At 35.9% G+C, this 24,618-nt stretch overlaps 1 protein-coding gene across 1 annotated transcript; it reads right to left on the bottom strand.

Moving 5' to 3' along the window:
- Positions 1-7,123: 7,123 nt before the first annotated feature.
- CYP19A1 (cytochrome P450 family 19 subfamily A member 1) lies at positions 7,124-22,173 on the bottom strand. The gene is made up of 9 exons (XM_074155989.1): positions 21,816-22,173; positions 20,025-20,175; positions 17,293-17,447; positions 15,285-15,461; positions 14,433-14,547; positions 12,472-12,586; positions 11,192-11,354; positions 9,530-9,771; positions 7,124-7,375 (listed from the first exon to the last, which is right to left on the bottom strand). Exons 1-9 carry the CDS (start codon positions 21,958-21,960, stop codon positions 7,124-7,126), a joined length of 1,515 nt encoding a protein of 504 aa, XP_074012090.1. The 5' UTR covers positions 21,961-22,173.
- Between the last annotated feature and the right edge of the window lie 2,445 nt (positions 22,174-24,618).

Below are 24,618 nucleotides of genomic sequence, written 5' to 3'. Positions count from 1 at the left end.
CAGGTTTGGAATATCTCCAGAGAAGGAGACTCCGCAACCTCTCTGGGCAGCCTGTTCCACTGCTCTGGTACCCTCAAAGTAAAGAAGTTTTTCCTCGTGTTGAGATGGAATTTCCCGTGTTCCAGTTTGTGCCTATTGCCCCTTGTCCTGTCACCAGGCACCCCCGAAAAGAATCTTGCCTCATCCTCTTGACACCCCCCCTTTAGATATTGATAAGCATTGATAAGATCCCTTCTCAATCTTCTCCAGGCTCAACAGACCCAGATCTCTCGGCTTTTCCTCATAAGAGAGATAGATAATCCAGTCCCCTGATCATCTTTGTAGCCCTCCGCTGAACTCTCTCCAGTAGTTCCCTGTCTTTCTTGAACTGGGGAGCCCAGAACTGGATGTAGTACTCCAGATGTGGCCTCACAGAGGCAGAGCAGAGGGGGAGGATGACCTCCTTCAGCCTGCTGGCCATGCTCTCTTTTAATGCACCCTAGGAGACCATTGGCCTTCTTGGCCACAAGGGCACATCTTGGTGATGTGTGGAGTCCCAACATTGATGACTATTCTTCCCTCTACTTCCTTAGGCAGGGTGTCACACCAACACAGTAGTGTCCCCAGTTCTGACAATGAGGTGTTATTCCTGATGGTGTTGTCATCATCTTCACCTGGAGGTTCCCTGGATACACTTGCAATAACAGTTGGCTTACCTTCTCATTTTTCTTTAGTCTGCAACTTCCTGGTCTCCCTGAGTTTTACTGTACATTCTAACCAAAGTATTGTCATATATTTATTATACATTTCCTGCTCTGCTAACTTTTGGTTAAAGTGTTAGATCATACGATTTACATAGTAAATATTTTTCTAACACTGTATACATAGTCTTATTTACTCACACCATGCATACATCCTCATAGATGCAGGCTCTGGCCTTATATCCTGGCATCTAGGCAAAGGCGTTTTAACTGGATTATGGTCCCAGTGTTTGGGGGTTTTGACCAAAGATTGTCATTGGACTGAAGGGGCCCTCAGACAATTAGATCCTGAACTACACTGCAGATTGTTTTTTACTGTAACCTTTCTCTGCGGCATGAGTTTAGCAAGTCAGCTCTGTTTTGAAGGCATAATTGATATAACATGCTTTGAGATCCTAAGATAAAGTAATATAACGGATTGATAACATTTCTGTAGTATAATTTTATCTTCTTTGCATTATTCTTTGTGGGAGAAGGAAGACAAGACCAATAAATATAGTTTCATTTGTATTTATGCATCTGAGCTGGTGAAATTTCATTTGAAAACATTTCACTTCACATCAAACAGAAAAAGACCCATTTGCAGCTGCTTTAGCGTTCATTCAGTAGCTGGATCTAATCCTTTTGCAAAATTTAATTATGTGCTTTCTGAAATGAAAGTAAGTGGCAATTTTCTTAATGCAGTTAGCACCATACTTAATATTATAATAATACTGATTTATACTCTTCTCATGTCTCTCTTGAACTATTGTTTAACACTGAAAAATATCTTCTAACGTTTGCTGGAATGAAAGAAGGTGAATATAAATACAAATATGCATATAGGTGTGAGAAGGTGCAGTTTCTGAATATAGCTATTTTGATATATAATTACTTGCCAAGAATCTTTCAATGGCTGCTAAATGGAGAATGAAATTCAACTCCATCTACATATCATTACAAGGTAAGGGTAAGTTTATAAAGCATTGAGTGAGATGCTAATCAGCTCTTCCAAAACTAAAGAGGAATTAAGTGATTGAAATCTGATGGAAGGTATTTTCAGCTCTAATCAGGCAGTTTAATGGAGGTGTGCACATTGTGCCAAATATATCCTTTTTTGCAGCTGAGTTGACTGGTCTTGGTTTTGACCCACAATTATTTAACGAATAAAGAGTTATTATGAAGATCTGCTCAGTTCTTGGACTGAGAAGTTCCTAACTACTGTAGAAGTGTGATGAGGCTGCATGAAGTATTGGGACCTGCATTACTCACTGAAGGATCAATACACAAAAATCCACTAAAGATTAATGTTTCATCAGAGATGCCTGTTCTGCTGTGGACTATGGAAGAATGCCATAGAGTCACTAAATTAAATTAACCAAGCAACAAGGTAAAATAATCTAAAAATGTCATATTAAGAGAAAGTGAGTTAGTATCAATGCATCAAATTAATTAGGTTAAACTGAATTACACTTCAAATACCAACAGAGCCTTACGATTTCTCAGAAATCATTTTGAAACTTACTAAGCAGTGTTCTATCAATCTGGATGCCAAATGATACATACAAATTCCACTCCAGTTAACTGGAAGAACACTTTAGTAAAGGGTGATATTTGAAAATAATGTTCTAATGCCAGTACTAATTGGAATAATGCCAATAAATTCTCTGCTCACTACTAGTGCTTAGTTTTCTCTCCACCTCTACACTTTCAAGCACTCTAGAATGACTCCACCTCCTCCTAAAGCAGTGTTTAATAACTGAACAAGACTATAGGAATTTATTGGCTTTTAGCTTTTTTATATCAACAGGGACTTCAGTAATACATAAGCTGTTCTTGTTGCATGAACAAATTTTCCGTGTCTGCCATCTGCTGGACCCTGCTCAGAGTGCAATGTTAACTGTTAGATCTTTTTAATTATATTTGTACCTAAATAAAGTTAGCTGCACCTAAAGAGATGATAGCAAAAAAAATGAACAGCATAACATCATCTCACTTTATGAAAGCAACAGAGTTTATTGAATTGACTGTATTTCACAATATATAATTCTAAAAAAGACAGTTCTGGATGTTTTTGTCTTCTATGCATTGATGCATTTGAATGGAGTGATTGCTACAGTAGTGTAGATCTGTGGAACTGGGTGCTTTTCTGCATTGTAAAATTAAAGGTCTGTGTTTGAAAACATTGGAGTTATAACAGTATGTAAAACTAGCACTTTTATAAATAGATGTCATAAAGTTTAAGGGTTACAATAATTGTAGAAAGGTAATGTTGTTTTGAGCCCTAACAGTCTTAACCTCTCAAGTCCTGGGTAACTGCCACTTTAAAATGGATATGTCAGCAGCAAATTCTGCTCTTAGATTAGAGAAGGATTTATTTCACTGTAGATCAGAGCCGATTTGGCTCAACGTATTAACTATTTTCCTCTATCCAAGTCAGACATTCCTTTCTGCTCTAAACTCTCAATGGGCATTTTCTTTTAAAGTTAAGAATTTAATTTAATGGGATATTAACTGAGGCTATAACACTGGATTGTATCGGAGAATGCAGAAACTGAACAATGTAATAAAACTAACAATTGTTTATTAATGTTTAAAAATTACTAATAGAGCTTGTAAAATTCCATGATACTCCCAGTGAAAACATTTATCTTGTGATCAGGTTATTGTCTGAGAAATCTATCCATTTGCACCCATGTTAAAGAGTTCTTGTGATTTTTTTTTTTTAAATTTTTTTTTTTACTGAGCCATTTCCTACTTTCTGTAGTTTTCTGTCATTAGCTACTTCTTCCTCCTTCTTTTAAAGTTTCGATAAAGTGCATCGCTAGACAAGCAGTCTTGTATGAACTTAAATTACTTAATCTATTTCTGCTTTCTTACTGGTATTAAAAATCTTTGCAATAGTATATCCTCCGAAATCAAGGGGAAATCTGAGTTTAGAACGTCCCACATTTCATCCTTGTATCTAATACTTTTAACAAGCAGTTCATGCATACATACACATTCATACATTTAAATACTTTTTTGTGATTCTGAGATTGGGAAAACACAATGAAACATGATTTAAAACTCGTTTTTGAGCATACGACTTTTATTTCATGATTATTTTATTTTGTAACAACATCCACATTTATGTGCTGTGAGCAGCCCATAATCACAGTGATGTATAAAACATAGTCTTCAAGTTTGGTCTATGTTGATGTATTGAACATTAATGGAATAGCCACTTGATGACAGTAGACTTGATATGGTTTTAAGTCACTTAAATTTTTACAGTACCTGGTAATAAAACACCATTTAAAATCAGAGCTGTTTTGTACAATGGCATATATACATTGAAAAGATTTAAACTGTTTATATCCACATGGCAAGCTTTGAAATACTGCTTCACCAACTGCAGTTCTCAAACATATGTAAGTATATGGGAAAGGGAAATGGATCTTACCGTGCAAATATTCATGCAAATAGACCACTGCATAACAGACATAATAAAGATATGGAGAATTGGGCTCAGATTAGCTAACAGCTGAGATTAATTAACAGGTCTGTTGTCCACATTTGGATGAAATTAAGTACTGTAGAAATTTGAGGACCAGAAACTCTGCGTGCAAAGCATATCAGAAAGAAGATACTTAAAATACAAAGGGAAATAGTTCTGCAGGCTTGCTTACAAAAAGTAAAAAACGAACCTGCTTTATTTCTTCCATAGAATAATTATGGTAATAAAGTTTCTGAAATTCCAGTCTACAAATTCAACAATATATAATACATTTAAAAAATCAGAACAGCATGCATTTTCCATATATCTACATGATTTTATATAATTGTCTCAAAATTTGAATGATAAAAGTAATTTATTAATTCCAACCCTGTGAAAAATTTTACTCGGGGAGAGACCTATAATTATGAGATGGAAAATCAGAGAGTAACTTATCACTAAAAGAAATGTTTTTTGTGTGTGAAATAAACAAAGATGCATACTGCATATGAAATAGTAGTTTATTCCCGAGAAAAAAGACCCTTCAGTGGGTTTCGTTTTAAAGTTCTCATACAAACGAGAAACGTGTGTCCCTGAAGTACCCTTTTTGGTATTTTACAATACAGAATGAGTAAGAATGGGATTTAATAAGTTTTTGTGGGTTGGTTTTTTTTTGGTTTGTTGTTTTATTCTCCCAACAGCTCTAGCAATTTCCTAGTTTAAAGGCTACAGATAATGTAGAAATAGAGGTTACATTAGATATTCCAAAGGTTCATACCACTGTGTTGCTTCATGACATAATAGAAGTCTTATATTTCTATACATCTTTAAATGCCCAATTTTGTCTGTGTTTACTGGTGGTATGGGATTGCCCTTTACTATTGTTATTTTTGGGTACCAGGCAAATGCAATGGAGAAAGCTTTAAAAGCAACCTAGCTTCAATAAATTATTCTGCTTTCAAGTTTGATTTTTTTTTTTTTAATTACTCTAGAAAATTTACATGCTGTTTTGAGAAAACACCTAAACGTGCAGCTTCTCTTTGTTAGCAGCCCCAGCCTGACCTAACTCTCATTACCTTTGGCTGGAACACATATTTATTTGTTTGGTTTATGCAATTTTTCCATGCTACTGGGTAGATCTTCCTCTGCTGAACCTGCACCTGAGAGCAGTGGTCTGAGGGGACAGATTAGTTAATCTAATTAATTGTAATTAGATTTTTGAAGTAAGGTCATACAAAATACATATTTTTTTTTTTTTTTTACTTTTACAGTTTAAGTGACTTGGAAGGAAAAGGTTAATATAAAGCCCATTGTACATTGGTTGGTTGGCTTTATGAAGGCACTTTATCCAGAAAACTCCTTTCTTTGGGTTACACAGTATGAAAACTCAAGCTTACCGAACATGGGAAGTCTCTGTCAAGGAATGTGATCATTAAGCCGGGAGGGTCTTTTTCTTCTTGACCAAACCAATAACTCATCATTAGGCTGATAGAGATATCAATGAACGTCAAGATTCTACAGATTTCGAGATAGGTCCATTTTCACCAAGAAATTTTGGGTAGTTATGTATCTTTCCTGTTAAGGACTAAGTATAAAACTAAGCCTAATTTATAATTAATATACAAATCTGTGTATGCAGAAAACCCTTTAAAAACGTTTTCTAGAAATCTGATTGTTACTTCAGAACTTCTCTCCTTTGACACTATAGAACTCTGAGCATTTACCCAATGAGACTGCCATCTTACCTTAAGTAGATGAGTGAAGCCTGTTTTACCTTTAAAAAAAAATAAAAAAGTCTACCTCTTGAGCCAGTGTTTCTCTTCTTATGCTACTGGCTCTCTTTAAATGAGTGGGTGTGAAGCAGGATGCTTGAGAGCAGGATGCAGCTCGGTGCTCTTTCTGGAGGAGCCATAAGAGCTATGTGGATAATTTGGGAGGGACTTTCTCCCCTGCTGTGGTGTGGGAACACAGGCAACGACTCCAAATCTTACTCTCTGAAGTAGAATTGAGCAATTGAAACAGGATTTGGTACTGCTTAGGCAGCTTAGAGAGAATTTGAACTGCTTCACCAAACTGTGGTGAGGTGCGCAATTTCTCCAGTTACCTAGATGAGGTGGAGCTGTGACCATTTTTCCCTCTGCCCTGTGTAATACTAGCGGTAATGTTTTATATTCATTACCTTTTTCTCAGCTGATCATTGCTGACGTTTACAGATCCTCTGTAGCAGGACACTGGGTTTCAAGACCATAGAATAGTTACCTCAGTTGTCATATTACCTAGTGCTCTGAAAATTACTACCCTCAGTGAAATCTATCTGACACTGTAAGTCTTTGGTGTCTGTTTAATATGAAAGTAAAACATGGTAGAGAAAAATTTTTGAATGACTTCTTATACAAGCATTTTTTTATAACTTGTATATGTCCTAAATATTTTTGATTGTTTCATAGTCTTAACATCAACTTTAATATTATTCAGTCAGATGTTTTCAAACCCAGAAAATTAGGGCTTTTGCAGTAGTTAAATACTGCTAGGTCCAACTTTGGGAGGTGGGGGCAAGGGGGGAGTAGTTCTGAAATTGAATACACATCAGGAATGTTCTTTTGTTGACCCCCAAACTTCTGAACTTGCGCTGTTTGAAAAGCAAGGCATAACTTTGTCTGAACTTGCTGGTTTTATAAAGTAGTCAGGAATCCTGCATATAATGTGGCATCACTTAACAGCTATTTTGTAGTTTTAGTCTTACTTTATTACACTGAAGTTGTGGCCAGAGTTCTGCTGTGCAGGCAGAACAAGTTGTCATCTGAAGCTGTAGTGATTTAGGGGGCAAAAATTGTTTTACTCTAGAACTTTACCTAGGAATGATGGGGATTTCTTAGTGGCTGTGGCTGAGAAAGCCCTGTAACTTTAATGCTGGTGCTGATCCATTTTAGTCATCCTGATTTTTGTTTGTGTTTCTTCTTGGTGTGAAAACCATCTCTAGCAGAGGCTGCCTTTCTACTGGGTGCATGGATAAGTCATTGTTTTTCTGGATGTTGTTAAGGCCTCTTCCCTTCATTGTCTGTACTCTGCACCGTCTCAGAAGAGTCACCAGAATTGCTTTCATCATTACCATGGCAATAAACTTTCCTACACAGCCCCGAGGGCCGAATCCAAATGGTTGGAAGTAGCGTGAAGGAACCTGCACAGAATAATACGAAGAATAAACTTTTAAGACAATTTTTTCTTCATAAAAGTAGCCAAATTTTTGATGGAAATTGGTAGTAAATATATTCTGAAAAACTCGTGGAAAGAATCTCTTAGGAGCACTTGCTTTCCTTTACACTGAACAGCTCTCCCACCCAAATCAGGCCAAAATACAGAGACACCTACAGAAGGTATGCCATTTTAAATGCTAACGTAGCAAGGAATGTCAAGTTAAGTGACTGAATTCTGCCCGTGTGTTTCAGTCTGTTCATCCTGTGAACTACAGGGTTTTTACCACAAGCTGTGAAACGGAGTGAAGCTTTTGCTCTTCAATATATGTTAAAGTTCATTAAAAACTTTTTCAGAAAATGTTCATTACAAAGCTCATAAATGTCTGAGATACAAGCTGATGCCCTGTCTAAAGTTAATCATAAAGCCATACACCTACTACAATTGTCATTAAAAATCTAATGTTCCTGAGAATTTGTCATAAAATGTAGCACTGAAAATGTTATTTGATATCTAATAGAGAGAGAACACTTACACAATGATTGCCTCCTGTCCTATCAACTAAAATGTCAAATGCAGGATTCCCAGGAGGGCTGAAGAATGCACAGCCAGTTACTGCTACTTTTATTGACATTGAATAGATCGCTTAACCAAAACAGTCCCAACAGCAAGAATAGTACTGCTAATGAGGTACAAAGATACTTGTTATCAGTAAGAAAAAGCAAGTCTGGCTATAAGTAAATATTTTTTCTTCATCTGTGTAGCTTTCTTTTTAAAAAAATAAGATACTAGCTGTGTTCTGACTTCCTGTTTAACCCAAGAATAGAGTAGAAAAGGCTGCTTTATATTAAATTATCCGTGGAGACTTATGTGTGCAGCCACTAACAACTCAAAAGAAAAAAGTTTTGCCAGGTAATAAAATTATTTCCTAACTTTATGAGCTAGATGAAATGAGAACTATGACAGCTGTAGGAAACTTTAACCTTTTTTCTTCAACACCATTCAACCTTAATATTTGACAAGTCACTAGAAAATGTAAGAAAGCTTGCATACCAGGAAAATGTGTGCGCCTGTGATAGCAAGGCTAATATTCTGCAGTTGAGATTCCTTTCATAGAACTAAGTTGATTATGCTCTCTGCTCTTGCTTGGCTATTTATTCCAGAGATCTTTCTAATTCCCTTGTGGAAGTGCAAACCAAACCTTAGTATTTTATATTTTGTGCTCTCTGTCACATGGGTAGCAGTATTTTCCACTTCCATCTGTGCTGGTTGATGGTCAAAAATGAGTGAAACAAGCCATAGAATGAAGCTATTTTCTTTCAATACAGTTTTCATCTCTGAAGATTATTATTGCTGAACAAATAGGGTTTTGCAAAACAATATTTGTAATGAGTAACCAGAAAAGCAGAGGTCTAAATGAAAGTAAATAATCTGAAGGATGATTTTCCATAGTAGGGGATTACAAGTAGGAAAAAAGTTCACATATTGCTTTTGATACAGGACTCGGTAATGTCAAGTAAAGAAAATTCTTGCAGTTATGGGAGTTATATTCTAACTTAAATGGAAATGCTGTGCTGAACGGGGACTGAATTACTCAACATCTGCAGTATTTAGTTGGCTAAAAATTAGGATTTCCATTTTGGTCTAGAAAAGATGTTTACTTTTATTTAGGAATTAAAAAAAAAAAAAAAAAGAGAAAAAAATGGGTGGTACATTCACAGTCTCTCTGGAGCTACTATACTGCTTCACCTATCCAGAGAACCCTCATGTGGCCTCAGCTGTGTTGTACTGCTTGCACGGCTCTAGCTCTCTGGAGACTGTTTTGTCCAATGACAGAGGATGTAATGGGAACTATGAGTGTTGTTGACAAATTTAACTAGAAATTTTTAATTGGAGTTAAGGTGTCTGGAAAAACTTTGTATTCCATATCATAATTACATTTTAAGAGGCACTTTGACGGGAAAATATCTGCCCAGCTTTAATAATAATAACAACAGTAATAAGCAGGATGTATAGTTAACTAGGCACTTCAAAGGAAAAACAGTCTAATGGTCACAAAGTTCTTGATCGAAATAAGAGAAAGATACATTGTCGATAAATTATAACCAATTTTTTGTAAGAAATAAGATAGAAAACTTACATTTTTCTCAAAGTTTTCAAGAGAAAACTCATTTGGCTTTGGGAAGAATTCAAGCTTATGCATCCGTCCAATATTGAGAATAATGTTTGTCCCCTTTTTCACTGGATAGCCATCAATTACATCATCTTGTAAAGCTTTTCGCATGATCAAGTCCACAACTGGCTGGTATCTCATGCTCTCATAAATAAAGTTCTCCACGATTTTTAAGTTTGGCATGTCATCACTCTGTATGTCTCTGTCACCTTGAGGAATAAAACAGATGGTAAAGAAGCTGGTTATGAATTGAATAGCTTCATTGTACAAATACCAAAACATTTTTGGAAGATTCTCAGTTCCTGAAATGGCAGGAAGGATCCAACAGCTTCTGAAGAGTTTTATGTAACCGTGCATATTTGGGAAATCTGGTATATTTTTCATCAGCATAAACCCCAGTTTATTAATTTATGATATTCTCACCTTTTCTTTTGAATACATTATGAGCCTTTGTTCTGCTTTCTTGTTAATGACAAAACTCCTTCCTTGACTTTTGTATCACTGAGGGCAACAAGACACAGTAAATAAATCTTTGCTGAAGAGCTGACAGCAAAGGGAACCTGGGAGTAGTCTGCAGATGGGCAATAACTTTGTGAGGACCTTAAATTTTCACCATGTGATTGGGTTTGGCTGGATGTACAGCTAGGTCCTACTGTGGCCTGGCTATTTTGGTTACCATGAGTAACTTCCTCCTAGCTTGATTCCATCAGCACCGGTATCAGCGTTGCCAGTGGGAGCCTTACTTCAACTTTCAAGCCATGGGCAGTTCTAGAAGTACAGGCTCACCACTGCGCTGGCAGGTTTTCAAGATAAAAGGCATCTTTGCTACCCTAGTTGGTCATTTGCTTAAGGGAAAGGCAACAATATTCTACTGTCTTAGAAATCAAGGCTGTGAGAAAGAAATAGGCAAGATGATTAAGTGAGTGGTCAGCTCTCATGAGGACAGTAACATAAGGTTAATTGAAAGTACCTTAGAAAAAGAGTAAAAGACTTGTTATACGCTTTCCAGTGTTTAACTGACCAGAAGTAAATATTGAAAGAGAGTGGATGAAATTAGTTTCTGTATTAGTTCAGTATCAAGCTTTGAATGAAATCTAGAGAAAGGGAAAAATACAAATTTGGAATACCTTGATTGTAATTAAAGAGGAGACCAGTTTGATATCAAAATGGATGACAGCAGAATATAATTTTAATTTTCTCTAATCTTTCCCTTCTGCAGTCAGAGTGAAACTTAGAGAGGTTCCATATATACACAGAGAAATATTGGTGATTTAGAAGTATTTGAAATGAGTGTCCCCTTTGCTATTTCAAGGTAAATGGAAAATAATTTCAATGGAACTTACGAGGTGAGTGCTGATTTGCACTGCTGTTGCTGAGGAGTGACTATAGTGCATTCTTTCTAATAGATTGTCATTTCTGATTATTCCTATTTATCTTACAGATTGCTCATCTTCTTTCATTTGATCTTGAATAAAATATTCTTAATATAATGGTAGTTCACATATTTTATAGCAAATGCTTCTGTTAGAAGAAAACACTTAGAATTTTCAGCCTTTGAAGAATTGAAATTAGATCACTGCTGAAGCAAAATTATAATCCCACATCACTGAGTTTGCAGCTCCTGCTTACCCATAACAGTTTCAATTTCTCTCATCATTTCCTCTTCCACTGTGGGGTGTTCTGCAATCAGTATTAGCATGAAGAAGAGAGTCACAGACAGAGTATCAGGAGCAGCAATCATCATCTCCAGCACACACTGGTTCACGTTCTCGGCAGTCAGATCCCCTCTGTTCTGAAAAAATTGGAAATTTTGGGGAAAATGTTGATTGCTGACCTCTGATGCCAAACAAAGGTCCTATAGCAGTAGAATGGGAAGGACTTAGAATATCTGCTTTAAACAAAAGTAAAAATCTTGATAGTCTTTCAGTCTCATCTCATTTATTTTTTGTCTTTTAGAGAAAAACAAAAAACTCATGTTTTGATGGGTGTGTATTATCTTTCTTTTATTGTCCAGAGGAGGCCACAAAGATGATCAGAGGGCTGGAGCACCTCTGCTGTGAGAACAGGCTGAGAGTGTTGGGGTGGTTCAGTCTGGAGAAGAGAAGGGTCTGAGGAGACGTTATAGCCCCTTCCAGTATCTAAAAGGGCTACAGGAGAGATGGGGAGGCACTCTTTTATCAGGGAGTGTTGTGATAGGACGAGGGGTAACAGTTTTAAACTGAAAGAGGGGAGATTTAGATTAGATATTGGAAGAAATTCTTTACTGTGAGGGTGGTGAGACCCTGGCACAGCTTACTCATGGAAGTTGTGGATGCCCCATTCCTGGAGGTATTCAAAGCCAGGCTGGATGGGTCTTTGAGCAGCCTGGTCTAGTGGGGGGTGTCCCTGCCCATGGCAGGGGGGTTGGAACTAGATGATCTTTAGGGTCCCTTCCAATTCTAACCATTCTATGGTTCTATGATTCTATCTTTCAGAAAAGCAAGAGGTTGTTCTTAGCTCAGATTCTTATTGATTCATTGCCTTTTCTCACAGAGTTTGTGAGCTGTCAGAGATTATACAAGATACGATTTTCATAGCATTTGAAGCCTTTGCAAGCAAAAGGCAATACATCAAGATAAAATACAGGGATTAGGGAAAGACTGGAGGACATTCAAGGATAGATGCAAGAGTTTTCAGGATGTTGTTTAAGCCGTGAAAAAAATCAGCCAAGCACCTGTTCCAGAAAATGCAACTATTCAATGTTTGAATTGCTCTTAGGGACTCTCCAGAACTAACTACTTTGTATCCCTTTATGATGACATGACTTTCAAATAGATACATGAAATTCAAGTTGCAAAGCCTGTGCTGTTAGTGACAGGAAAATGTCAGAAAAGTCAAAGTTAACCATGTTTTGAGTACATTGCCAATACCTGTGCAAAAATCAACTGGGATGCAAAATCCATGTGTTCATCCAACTTTTCAACAGTGGAAAGCTTTTGTCGTTTTTGTTCTATTAAGATTTCCATTGCTCCTTTCAGATCCTTGCTGAAAACAGGTGAAATCCAACATATTGACTTCTAGTATACACTAGCATATTATTAGAAACATAGAGTTTATACCAATAAAAACATCTAAGAATGGCAGAAATTAAGTTTTCCTGAGTGGTTATATGGTTCTCTACAAAAGCAGTAATACTAAGGGAAAGGTGTATTTTCTTATTATTTCTTATCAATGATTGCTTGTTAGTTTGGACAGAAATCTTATTCTTTTTTTAATAGGATAGACTGAAAAGGATGTGTATCCTATTAATGAATAAAGTTTTTAAAGATTTATTAACACTTCCAAATAATTTATTTCCTTCTATTTTATGCTGTATTAGTGAATAAAATAAACTTTGAGAATGTGAGTGACAATTCTTAGAAAACTGTAGATAAGTGTTAGAAAAACTGTACTGTCTTGAAGGTAGAGTTGGTCTAAATGTTTCATATTTAAATAGTAATACTGTGTCAACAGTTTGTGTTTCTGTGGTGGAAAAAAGCAAAGTCCAACAGTTTTTATAATTTTATTTGGGATTTTCAATTATCTATAGATTTGAAGGCAATTCTTTTTAAAAGGTATTTTGAAAAGTTTTTGAATTGAATTCTCAGGCTTTCCATTGGTGTTTGTTATTGTTGGGGTAGAAAATTTGACTGGGTTTTGTAGGGGTAAATGCATTTAAAACTTCAAACTTGGTACAGTTCTTATTATTTATAACATTTTTTTTGTGTATTAGAAATAGCAAATGGTCCTTTTTGCCAGCTCTATCAGAAGTCATCATATCCTGTGGTGGTTCTTTGCATTGCTTTAAGTCCATCAATCTTTATAAATTTTTTTTACAGTAGAAATTTATGAATAAGTCTATTTTAATGGGATTGCTTTTGAAACATCATTTGCTTGCAGGGTAAAGTAATGACTGGGCCACCACAGTTATCTATTATTAGAATCACAGGATAAAGCACTGATCAGTGCCATAATAAAACTGGCAAGCAAATGTTAGAGAAGGTATATTTTGTGTCTAGTTCATAAGAGTTGTCAATTACTTTAGATGAACCTCCATCTTTCCCTTAAAGCCATTATGTTATATTGCACTATCAAAACAATTTATTACACATGCTTCATAAGTAGTAGTTTCTCTCACTCGATGGAATCAATATCCAAAATGAAGAAACTGATTGCTACTTCTTTTTACAGCCAGCCCTCTTTTGGCAAACGACAGCAAATGAGATTGTAAAAAAAAAAAATAAAGAAGAGGCATTTTGTGTTTTTGCAAAGAGGAAGATGGCAAAACATATTTGTTCCTTATTTAGGGTTAAAAAACCCTCGAAATGGATTATCATGCTGACCACCAAGTTTTAACTCAAAAATGAGTTATTGACTCAAAAATGCATGTTGGGGGCACCAATAAATAGAATTGTATCAATGGTTACCTCTTCTGGGACAGTGCCGTGAATGTAGACGGGTTTTCTTGTTTTGATGAACTGTAGCCTACTATTGACTGTCCTCAACTAGAGAGCAAGTGTGACTTCACCCCATATGGTGGCTTTTCCTTGCCTGTTTGAACTGAACCAGTGATTTCAATTTACTTTCACAGTTGAGCTGGCAATAACTAATATTTTGGTGAGTAAACTAAGACTGAATAGACAAGTGCTTTAAATCATCCCCCCAGATCAGCCACTTGTAGCATCAGTGGCAAATTTTGTTCTGTTGCTACCTTGGGTCTGCAGGTAGGGGACTTCAGCCAGCCACCTTTGTGAGTTTCAGAGTTTGTTTTCTAAAAGGCAGAGGAAAATATCAAGGAAGATCTCTTTCTTAGAATCTTATGCAAATGATTTGTAACACTATTAATACTTACACTGCCTCTTCGTATTTCTTGCACAGCCAAGAAATCTTAAAAAAGATGTCGGGCTTTAATAAAAGTGCTTGCCAAGCATCAAAGTAGTTCTGAATCTTTAGTACAATGGCACTTTCTGAAAATAAATGTTAAAAAAACATTATAAAATATAAACCTCAATAGTCAAATAACACAAATGCTTCAGAAAAATTAATAGTAAGGCTCTGTTTCCTACCCTGACTAAGTTCATGGGAATTTGATAAACAATTGGTTTTAATATGTGGTAGACAGCATTAGGAAACATTCATAGCAGACTGTAGAAAAGATATAGAACTTTGTAAAAACTCCTGGTAGCTAGCAAAAAGGAGACAGTGATGTGTCAACCAGAGTCAAATAGTCTCCCACAGGAGAGCAGAAGCAGAACTCTCGCAGCGTATTGAAATGGGATAATTTATACATCACGATAATGCTATTTCTGTCATATGGTTTTGAGGATGAAGAAATCACAGAAGACATAAATTTTCCAGTGAACTTTTCAAGGTAATCATTTAGTTTGGCAGAAAGATTTCCGATTCTTACATGCATATAATATCGGGATTGTACCAACTCAGTGCATAAAAATCTCTTTAAATGGTAGTATTTACTAAGGTGAATGGGACAAGCTAAATGTATTTTTTTTTTTGTCATATAAAATTCTCTTTTAGAACTAAAATAACTCATAAATCAATTTCAATTAATGATATGGTGATGTAAGAGTCTGTTCTTGCTCTGTAAGTGACTGTTCTGAAACAAACTGCTGAGTGATGTCAATGAGTTTTCTTTGGACAGGTGCTTTAGATCCACCATAGGGTATAAAAATAAAGGTGTTAGTACCGTCCAAAGGGATCCCGAGAAAAAGCTTGTTAGATGTGTCAAGCATGATCCGTCTCATGAGGTTCAACACATTGATGTTTCCTACTTCAGTGGTTACCTCCTCTAGTTTGTCCAGGTGGTCAATTGTTGATTCAACACAAATTGCTATCATACGCACCAGACCAGGGCCAGACAGAGCTGAAATGCATGTGCAAAATGATCATAAGATTGGTTAACTTTCCTACTTAGTTACAACTTACCAATTGGTAATAATGGTGTCAATAAAACGTGAAACGTTACCATGTGAGTGAGAGGTATAAAATCATTCTGAAACTTACTGATTTTTCATCTTTTGAAAGAAAACTGTCAGCATTTTGATTTAAACTGGCAATGAACTCGAAGCCCAAACTTTGCTTGCATCCAGCCACCTCATATTTCAGACACACAGTTTATGTTAGGTTCGTACCACACTAAGGAGAGATATTTGGCATCATTTGTTCTACCTTCCTGTGTGGGAGGGTATCCATATCCTCATGTCCATTACAGGCACCGTGGATGTCCTGTCTCATTTCCTTGCAATGACACTGAGTAGGGAAGGCAGCTTGGGGATTTGTGGGGTATTTCTGAAAACATAATTCCTGGGTGCTCTTAAGGTGCATATAAGCTTTGCAGCAACCTACTGGCAACCTGTAACATCGCTCTGGACACGCTGAAGCCTAGCCTGGCCGTGGGCTTTGTGTTAGCCTGCCTTGGTCTGCCAACCTATCAGTGGAGATAGTGTCAGGAGGGATTCATTGCATTTTAAGAATTCAAAATCAACTAAAAGCAGTGGTCAGTTCTGCTGCTATGTAATTCAGTGGGATTTTGATAGGCTTCAGCTGGAATGGATCCAGATAATTTTTAATGACTTTGGAAATCTTGCTGCAAGTACTCCATTTAAATCAGTTTTCCATAGCAGAATTGCTGTAATTGCCTCAAGGGTATTATTTTTTCACATATAAGTTGAGAGGGATTGTATGTTTGTAATTGAGAAGAGAGGAGGTCTGTTTCATAAATAGAGAGAACTGGTAGTTATAGGAGTAAGTAGAAAAACAATATTATTTTTTTTCCTGCCGTCTTCAACCAGTACAAAGTTGCTGATATTTTTCCATAGCAAAATCATGTAGGAAAGGCCCAAGTGTCATATAGGAGCACAGATATATCACACAACAGTACATAAAATTTAAACCAATAGATAAGTAATTTCTTTTAGGTGTCACTTTACTTTCATTTTCAGGCTCTGGAATCACTGTCATAAACTACTGCAGTCTTGGCTGGTGAGAATCTTTTCTGAACTGTGGAGGTTGCAGAACAACAAATGTGGTGATTTTGTTAGGAAGGCTATAACATCATCAGAAGTAGCTAATTCTAATGATATGCAAATGCTGAAAATTTTCCATTTGTGGCAAGAAGGTGAATCAAAATACTGCAGATTCATAAAATAGTAACACTGGAGTTTATTTAGGTAATTTCCTATTTGATTTCAACCTAGTGATATTAATTGCTTCAATCTTTTTCTCTGTTACTACATTGATTTCTGTCATATTAAAGAGATTAATAAATAGTTCTGCTATGCACATCTTCTAAATTAATTTTGAAACTAAAGCTTTTTCCTCCAATTAGAATAAGACAGAAAAGTCTTTGAACTTGGTGGAGGCTGGGATAGGGACAGCCAACTGCATTTATGGAAGTTCCAGTTGAGCCACTATAAATGCAGGACTTGAAATGTAAAAACATTTAAAAACATGGCTTGTTGGCATAATTTAATTTTTTTTTAGTTGGATGAAATTAAGAATCTTCAAAACTACTTCAGGACCATTTCAAATAACATACCAAGCAGGATAAGCATGAAAGAACATGTGCAATAAAATATTTCTATGGATTATGTAAAGAGAACTGATTTCTGTAATTTAAGTATGCAAAGGACAAACAGCATTTCAGAAAATATACGTGCTACAGTGATACAGTGTATTAAGGTGCACTGATTTACCTTTGGTAAAAAAGGGTCGAATTTCTTTCCAGTGTGCTGGGTTGTTATTAAATATGATCCCATTTTCATACATGCCAATGCACTGTAATCCAAGCTTGCTCCCAAATCGAGAAACATAATGCCAGTGTTTCATTACATGGAACACACTTGAGGATCTGGGAAAGAAAGAGGGGGAGTAAAAAGCCCAAAACAAAAATACTGTTTCATAGACTGTATGCAGCATTTTTATTCTGACATGTTGTAGTTGCACTGCAGTGCTGACTTGCATTCTCAATTTAGCAGGAAGTTGAATGCTTGACATTAAATATTGTTCCTTTTACATAATTAAAGAAAATTGATGATGAATGCATTCAGAATGTATAATAGATTTCAGATTTAAAACTGTTTTTCAGTTAAAATGCAAACGGTTACCAAAAGATTTTAATCTGAATAGTGTGGATACATAGAAACATGTAGATACACCAGGGCAATGACCAATGTCAGATATTTCAGAAGATGAGGTGTAAAATATTTGACAGTTGATAATTTCATTTAACAGTTGACAGATGTGTATTGAATTACAGCTATACTTTTGTAGCTATTTGGTACATACAGAAAGCATAAATACACATGCATCATTTAAATATGCCATCGTAATAGGATGATATGTGTGGGATAAATATTCCTCAATAGAAATGTTAGGGAAATCCATCATACGTATAATTCTTTTTACAGTTGACAAGGTTAGTTACATATGCTAGCAAACAGGTTGTGACCAGCATTATTGCTTTAAGATATAATTTCCTTTAGAGGGAGCTAGCATTTTAGAAATGCTGACGATGAAAATCTGATCAAATGAAATCCAACAAAAAGAAAGAAATCAGAACAGAAACTGAAATGAAACAATATGCTACTTTCTTTGCCACGTAGCATACTCTATGGACCAAATCCCAGGCTGCTTAGGTGGATTACTTTAATTTTTCAGTCAGGCAAAGTAAATGGGACTTTTGCTTCGGCAAAATACTGACTTTAGCAGTGCTAGGTTTTCCCCGTAGTTTTGCATTGCCAGAGGTAAAGTTAACAGTGAGATGCTGTATGGTACAAATAGATAAATATGGATTAAGGACTGGAGTAAAAACAGGGAGGAGTGTATCTGCAGGTCCGACCTTCCAAGGAATTCAGCATTTTCTCTCTTTCCTACACTTCCCCACATCTGCTGTCTTTTCTGATTTCCTTAAAAGATTTTTGCATGTCAAGAACACAATCTCTATTTTCATGAACATGAAAAGATAGCATTGAATTATGACAGCTGTCCCGAGGAATGGAAAGGTGCAGGTGGCTCATTTTGTTTCCTTCCATTGCACACATCTACACAGGAGACACATAATAATGTTTTAAGGAAGGACTTTGACATGTGACCCTGTATAAGCAGGTTTGCCTTATGAAATTTTTTTATGAAGTCCTCTAAAAGACGACATCTGTTGTAAACAAGACTGCTACTCCTCTCTATCCATTAGCATCTTGGTATAATTAGATTTGATGGTAAAAATTCAGATGACATTAGTGGAAATAGTATTCTTTTATAGAATCCAGGTTATGTTTAGTTTTGCAGTGAAAGTATGATCCACTGAAAACTTTATTCTAAATTATTGGTTTTTAAAAAAAGTTAAATACTAGTTATCTATGTACTGTCAATGCTTTTAAGCAAGAAGTTTCTAAGTCTGAAGTAATGTATTGACTGTAAAGTCTGCTGCAGCTGTGGCATTGTTTATCAGCACTCCTGATTTGTTTCTGATGAATTGGCAGTACAGAAGGTAGAAGATGGCAATAAGAGTTCATAGCATTTTACATTACCAAAACATTACAACACATTAGTTGATCTATGGGGGATAGGAATTTAAATAGTTTTGCTGTCATGATTACCTCTTTTTACAGCCATAAAACCAGACAGAGATGAAGCTGACTTGCTTCATGTGGCTAATCCTGTGATAGTCCTCTGTACTACGTTGCTTTTTGAAAGCTTTTACTAAATGAAAACTGAGTATGGATCGATTGATATTGCTAATAAAAATGTTGTGATTCCTTATCGATTACACATGGTAAATGTTTTACTACCTCTTTTTTTCATAGCATAACTCAGAAGCATCCAGAAGATCTAATGTAAGAAGAAAGCAACCATCCATGGAGCTAATAAAATGATAGACTGTGGTTTAGCATTATGTTTAATACTGTGTATAATCGAAGTCTACGAGCAATCTCATTAATTGTTGTGGAATTGCTCATTATCCTATAATGCTGCATTTGTTTAATTAGCATGCTGAATTGGAGCCATAATCTTCAAGCATTACTCCCATTTTAAGGAGAAACTTAAGAATTTTGTTTAAGGAAACAAAAGTTTGGCTTAATCCTACGTTGTAGTCAGTCTAGGTTCCTGTATAGTATGTAATCCTAATATTAAATGGAATAGTAAGAGAGACAGTAAACATTTTTAGGATTGAGCCACAGTGCTTAATCTTCCTTTCCATGAGGAAAATGAGAGAATTCACATAGACTTCAGTACTCAAAATATAGTATTTTCTAGTATTCAAAATACTAGAAAAAGGTCTGTGAACAGCAGGAAGTAAAAGGCTTATGTTAGGATAATTTTTGAAAAAGAATAACTTCAATTCTTCTTCAGAAAAAAAAGTAGCAAAGACATTGTAAAGACATGCAAAAGCTCCTCATATTATTAAAGATAGAAAACAAGGATTTACTTGCTGATTATAAATGTTTCTTCACCGCTGATCCAAACCCTCACAAATTCTCCATATGTCTTATTGTAGTAGTTGCAGGCGTTACCTACTCCCATCCAGAGAAATCTCCCATGTGAAATGAGGGGACCAATTCCCATACAGTATCCTGGCCCTAGGAAAGAGGGTAAGAAAAGTTTGGTCTGAGTAGTGCTCACTGACAAGGATACATCTCTGATCATCACCCTTTTCAAAGGAGCTTTTTAATGGATCAGTCAGGGTCCGCACTGCACAGTTCACATATACAATCCCATTCTCAGGTTCTGTCCTAGAGAAGATTGCATCTACATTGTTGAAACCTATGTTAGCCTATATTATTGTTCTATATTAATATCTATGGAAGTCTATAGTCCATTCAATGTATATACAATAAATGACTAATTACTTTTTGATACAACTCCAAATTGCTGCTTTGAGACTAAGAAGAAATGATCTAGAAAAAAATGTATCTGGTTTATTAATTTGTGATTTTAACAAATCCTTTGAGTGATTTTTGTGTTGAAGAGTCATAGTAACACCTACAAAAGTCAATATCCTTTTGATGTAATTAAATGTAATTAATTACATTTCTCTTAAAGTTATTAATACTATAGTGAGAAAACAGATATTTAAAGGAAAAAGTAGTTTACTGCTGTGAACTTATGAAAACATGCTTAAGTAGGAGCTAAGAGTGGATTAATAAGGCTTTAGTCAACAAAGTTCTCAACTAAATCCTTCCCCTATAACTCAGCACCAAATTTCCTTCTTACTACAAAAAGGAAAAAGTGGAAACAACAGGAGAGAATTTGCCTGTAATTATTTTTAAAAGAAAGTTTCCTTCTTCAGGGAAAGCTTAATTTGCCTCTTTTGTCTGCAAAACAAAAATCTAGCTCTATAAAATGAAACAAATTAATTACTTATAAAACTCTTGCATATGCTTTAAAAGTGTAAAAGTTGCTTATGGCTCCACTGTGAACTTAAATCATATTAATTTAGATCTATCTTCTTGTTAATCCAATCAAGCATTCAAATAGAATGAATAACCTTCTGTGAATACTTTCCCCTGTTCTCTAACTTTTGATGAGTTTTAGCACATTGAAGGATGTTTGGCAAGGGTCTTTTCTCAGAATTTCATTCACGTGCGACTGTATTAGTTCAGGATTATTCCTGTTGACACCTTTGGGAGGTGTGTGCACTGCTCTCATTCAGGCAGTAGGTCATTGCATTGCAGCTAACGATGAATAGGTTGAATCAATAGCCATAGTCCCCTACCATAAGCCTCCAAAATATTACAGATGGGGCCCTCTGAAAGGGAAACCATTTGATGTTATTCTGTTCTGCATGGTCTTCAGTGCCAAACATGGAGAGAAAAGTTGGTAATCTACTAAAAGCAAAATAATTTCATAAATAATATTTTGTTTCTAGTAAAGACCACTTAGAAAGCTTTAAACTTAAAACATGTAAAAAGTAGAAGTTTATAGTGCACAGGAAAATACAAACATCCAGAGTTTGTAAAATGGTATTATATCTTTGTAACATATATATAATAAAGCAGAAAACTAAATGTTGTATGTTTATATAACCAAGCCAGGTTTATTACGGAAGTTCTGAGGTTAAATAGAGCCTGATTCCTTTTATCAGTTATTTTAAAAAGCTGTTTTATTTAAACTGACTCAGTAAATTTTGTTGGCATACAATCATTATTCAGCATTACTTTCCCACTTAAATTTGAGAAACCAAAGCTTTTAGGTGATACTATAGGTAAAGTTGAATTACCTGGTATTGATGAAGTTTCTTCATGATTCCATATTAGAAACAGAAAGCACATGAGAATAAGTATGGGCACTGTGGCCACTGGCATCGTATCTGGTACGAGGCTGGTGATGTTGTAGTGCATTGGATTCAGAGTTTCCAGTACCATCTTTTCCAAGAGATTCTGCTTTGCTTTAGAGAGAGAGAAAGGGGAAAGAAGCAGAGTTTTTCAGTGATATATTCAGCTTTAGTCCATACCTCTCAACCCCTTGTAGGTCCTGTAAATGAGCAAATTAGCTCTTGAGGTAGCTTTATTTTATAATGAGAGTGAGTGCCTGGACTGCTTGCCAGGACAAGCTACATCACCAGTCAAAACAGACATGCAGCAGATACTCTTTTTGCTTGGAAATAACAAAGCTTTTCTGACCTTGATATTGAAGCATAGTTTTGGATGCTTTGGCTGACAGAGCTCTTATCTCTGATATTGGCTTGGCTGGGCAATATGGAGGTCTACTCCTTGCAAATTTCTAACCAAAACACAAGAAATTAAACTTTCAGCACATGTGGAAGCACTGAATGAGTTCACTCACAAGCTTTTATCTCTGTTACTTAGCTCTTTTCCTTTCTGCATGCCTGTAGTGCCAGAGTCCTTGAATTTCCAGAATAACTACATCAGTTTTTTGTGATGCAGACAGAGTGTACTCCGGGTTTTTGTTTGAAACAACGTATTGTGGGTTTTTTTATTGTCAGTCTTTGAGTGTACTGTAATGCATGGTTCTTTATGGTTTCTTTATGGTTCTTCTGCTAAATACTTTGAAAAATATAGTGTAGGTCATAACAAACAAGATAATGGATTGTCTGTTACCATATTTCCCCTAGGGCAGTAACCAGCACTTGGCACAGGAAAGAAAAACCAAGCAAATGGACAGGTCTGTTATGCACAGGGGGAGTGGAAGGATTCCTTCAAATTTGTTTTTGACTTTAAGTAATAAAATATGAGAGGTGATTGTACCCGAGAAGGAAGGTGTTATTCTGTGAATGAGAACTCATGTAACCACTGAAAGATACTGCCTGCATCTGCACAGTAATTTAGTAAAACAACTTCTTAATCCTGCTCTGGCAGTAATTAAGAATAGATTTGCTTTGTTCCTTCCAGTGACAATATTTCAAAATTGAATGATGTATTTACTTAATAGGAAGCTTTTTGTTACTGTTTACTTTCATTAAGTGCTTTCTTGTTGATCTTGTACTTTGATCTCACATTGCAGAAGAAAGTACAGCTTACTTTGTAGTAAGTGTCATTGCTATAGTTATATTAAACTAAGCCAAGTACATGATAGATGTTTTCTAGCTAGTAAGGAGATTGGTATTTATGGTCTAAGGGGAAAACGTATAGAGTACAGGCAAAACCCTGGGGAAGAGAGCAAGCAGTGGCTCAAAACCTTGCAGGTGCAATCAACACTCCAGTATTTTTGACAATTGCTCTGCAAGGCTTCTGGTATTGCTGTGATCCGAAATGACCGTGACACAATGCGCCTTTCAGAAGCCTGTATGCTATGCCAATAGGTAGCGGTACACCTCTTAGGAGAGTGTTCATGTACACATCACATCTTGCGCGTGTTCAACTGTTGTATTGTCTTGCATGTTGTGAAAAAATGTTTTTTGTATTTATTAGTTTCACTAATGTACTGTTGCACACTAATGATATTTGTTTATTACAAGTAAAAATGCTAGCTTTAAACTTCCTTGAGGACTATTCGCTACCACAATAAAAACATACCTGCATGTATATATAAATACTTTTATTAGTTTCAGCCCCTTTCACTATATGAGCTCATATTATAGGAGGAAATAACTACACTTAGGGCATATAGTTTCACTTTTTTATTGCTTTTCTCTGGATCTGGATGAACTTCATCTTTGTACTCCTTTGCCAGAGATGGGCTCTGATGTTCTTTGCTTTTTGTTGTTTTTTTCATCTCTGAGACATTCTGGTGTGTCTGTACATTAGTTTCTCTGCCTCATATTCCTTATGAAGAGAAGTATGTAGGTAGTTATGCATTTGGGTGGTATGAAATAAACACACCTATGTGTACAAACCTGTATCTATGAATATTAAATCCATATATATGGTGGAAGCAGGGACAGGAATGGGGCAAAAAAGCTTTTAAAATCAGATAGTGGGAGGAAAGAGACTTATAATAAGGAAGTGCTTTTGTGACAAGAGAGATGGATGTGCACAGGCTGCCTGACTCAACAATTACTGTAGATCTTAACAGCTGGGAAAGCATTTGCCAGCAGAGGGCCCTTCGGATCACTGATCTTTAAGTCTTGACTGTTAGATAAAAAGCACTGAGAAAATTCTGGGTTCTGTTGAATGTTTTCTTGCAAAAGGTGATATGATGAATGCTGACAGGGTCCACAGTAAAGAAAAAAGTCCGTCTATCTAAAGGATAACTGCATTGACCCCTTTTATTCCAGTTAGAATTTTGTACTTAATGACTGTATCAGTAAAAGAGCAAGTTATTTATCACATTATGGAATTGGAGCTGAAAATTTCTGATAATTTTGAGACGAAGGTTGTAAAACTTCTTGAAAACTCTTGAAGAACCATTCCTGAGTGCTGGAATTCTTTCCTCTGTGGTGGTTCATCTGTCAGGAAAGACAATGGGGAAAAAAATCTGCTACTTAATCCCCAAATGTTAGTGACCAGTATCAGCAGTATCTGAAGCAATTACCTAGGTTTAACTAAACAGTTTGGAAAAATAAAATTTTAAGTAGACTGTTTTCAAATAAAAATAAATCTATTGACTTGTATAATCCCAGT

Source organism: Numenius arquata, chromosome 11, assembly GCF_964106895.1.
Source record: "Numenius arquata chromosome 11, bNumArq3.hap1.1, whole genome shotgun sequence".
Classification (NCBI taxonomy): domain Eukaryota; kingdom Metazoa; phylum Chordata; class Aves; order Charadriiformes; family Scolopacidae; genus Numenius; species Numenius arquata.
This window is presented reverse-complemented; position numbering and strand designations above follow the sequence as displayed.

Coding starts and splice junctions, on each gene's coding strand:
- CYP19A1 (XM_074155989.1), bottom strand. CDS start 21,960: ATGGTACTGGAAACTCTGAATCCAATGCACTACAACATCACCAGCCTC. Junction 14,548..15,284: donor TCTCGGGATCCCTTTGGACG/GTACTAACACCT, acceptor ATTTATTTTCAG/AAAGTGCCATTGTACTAAAG. Junction 9,772..11,191: donor AGAAATTGAAACTGTTATGG/GTAAGCAGGAGC, acceptor TTATTCCTCAAG/GTGACAGAGACATACAGAGT.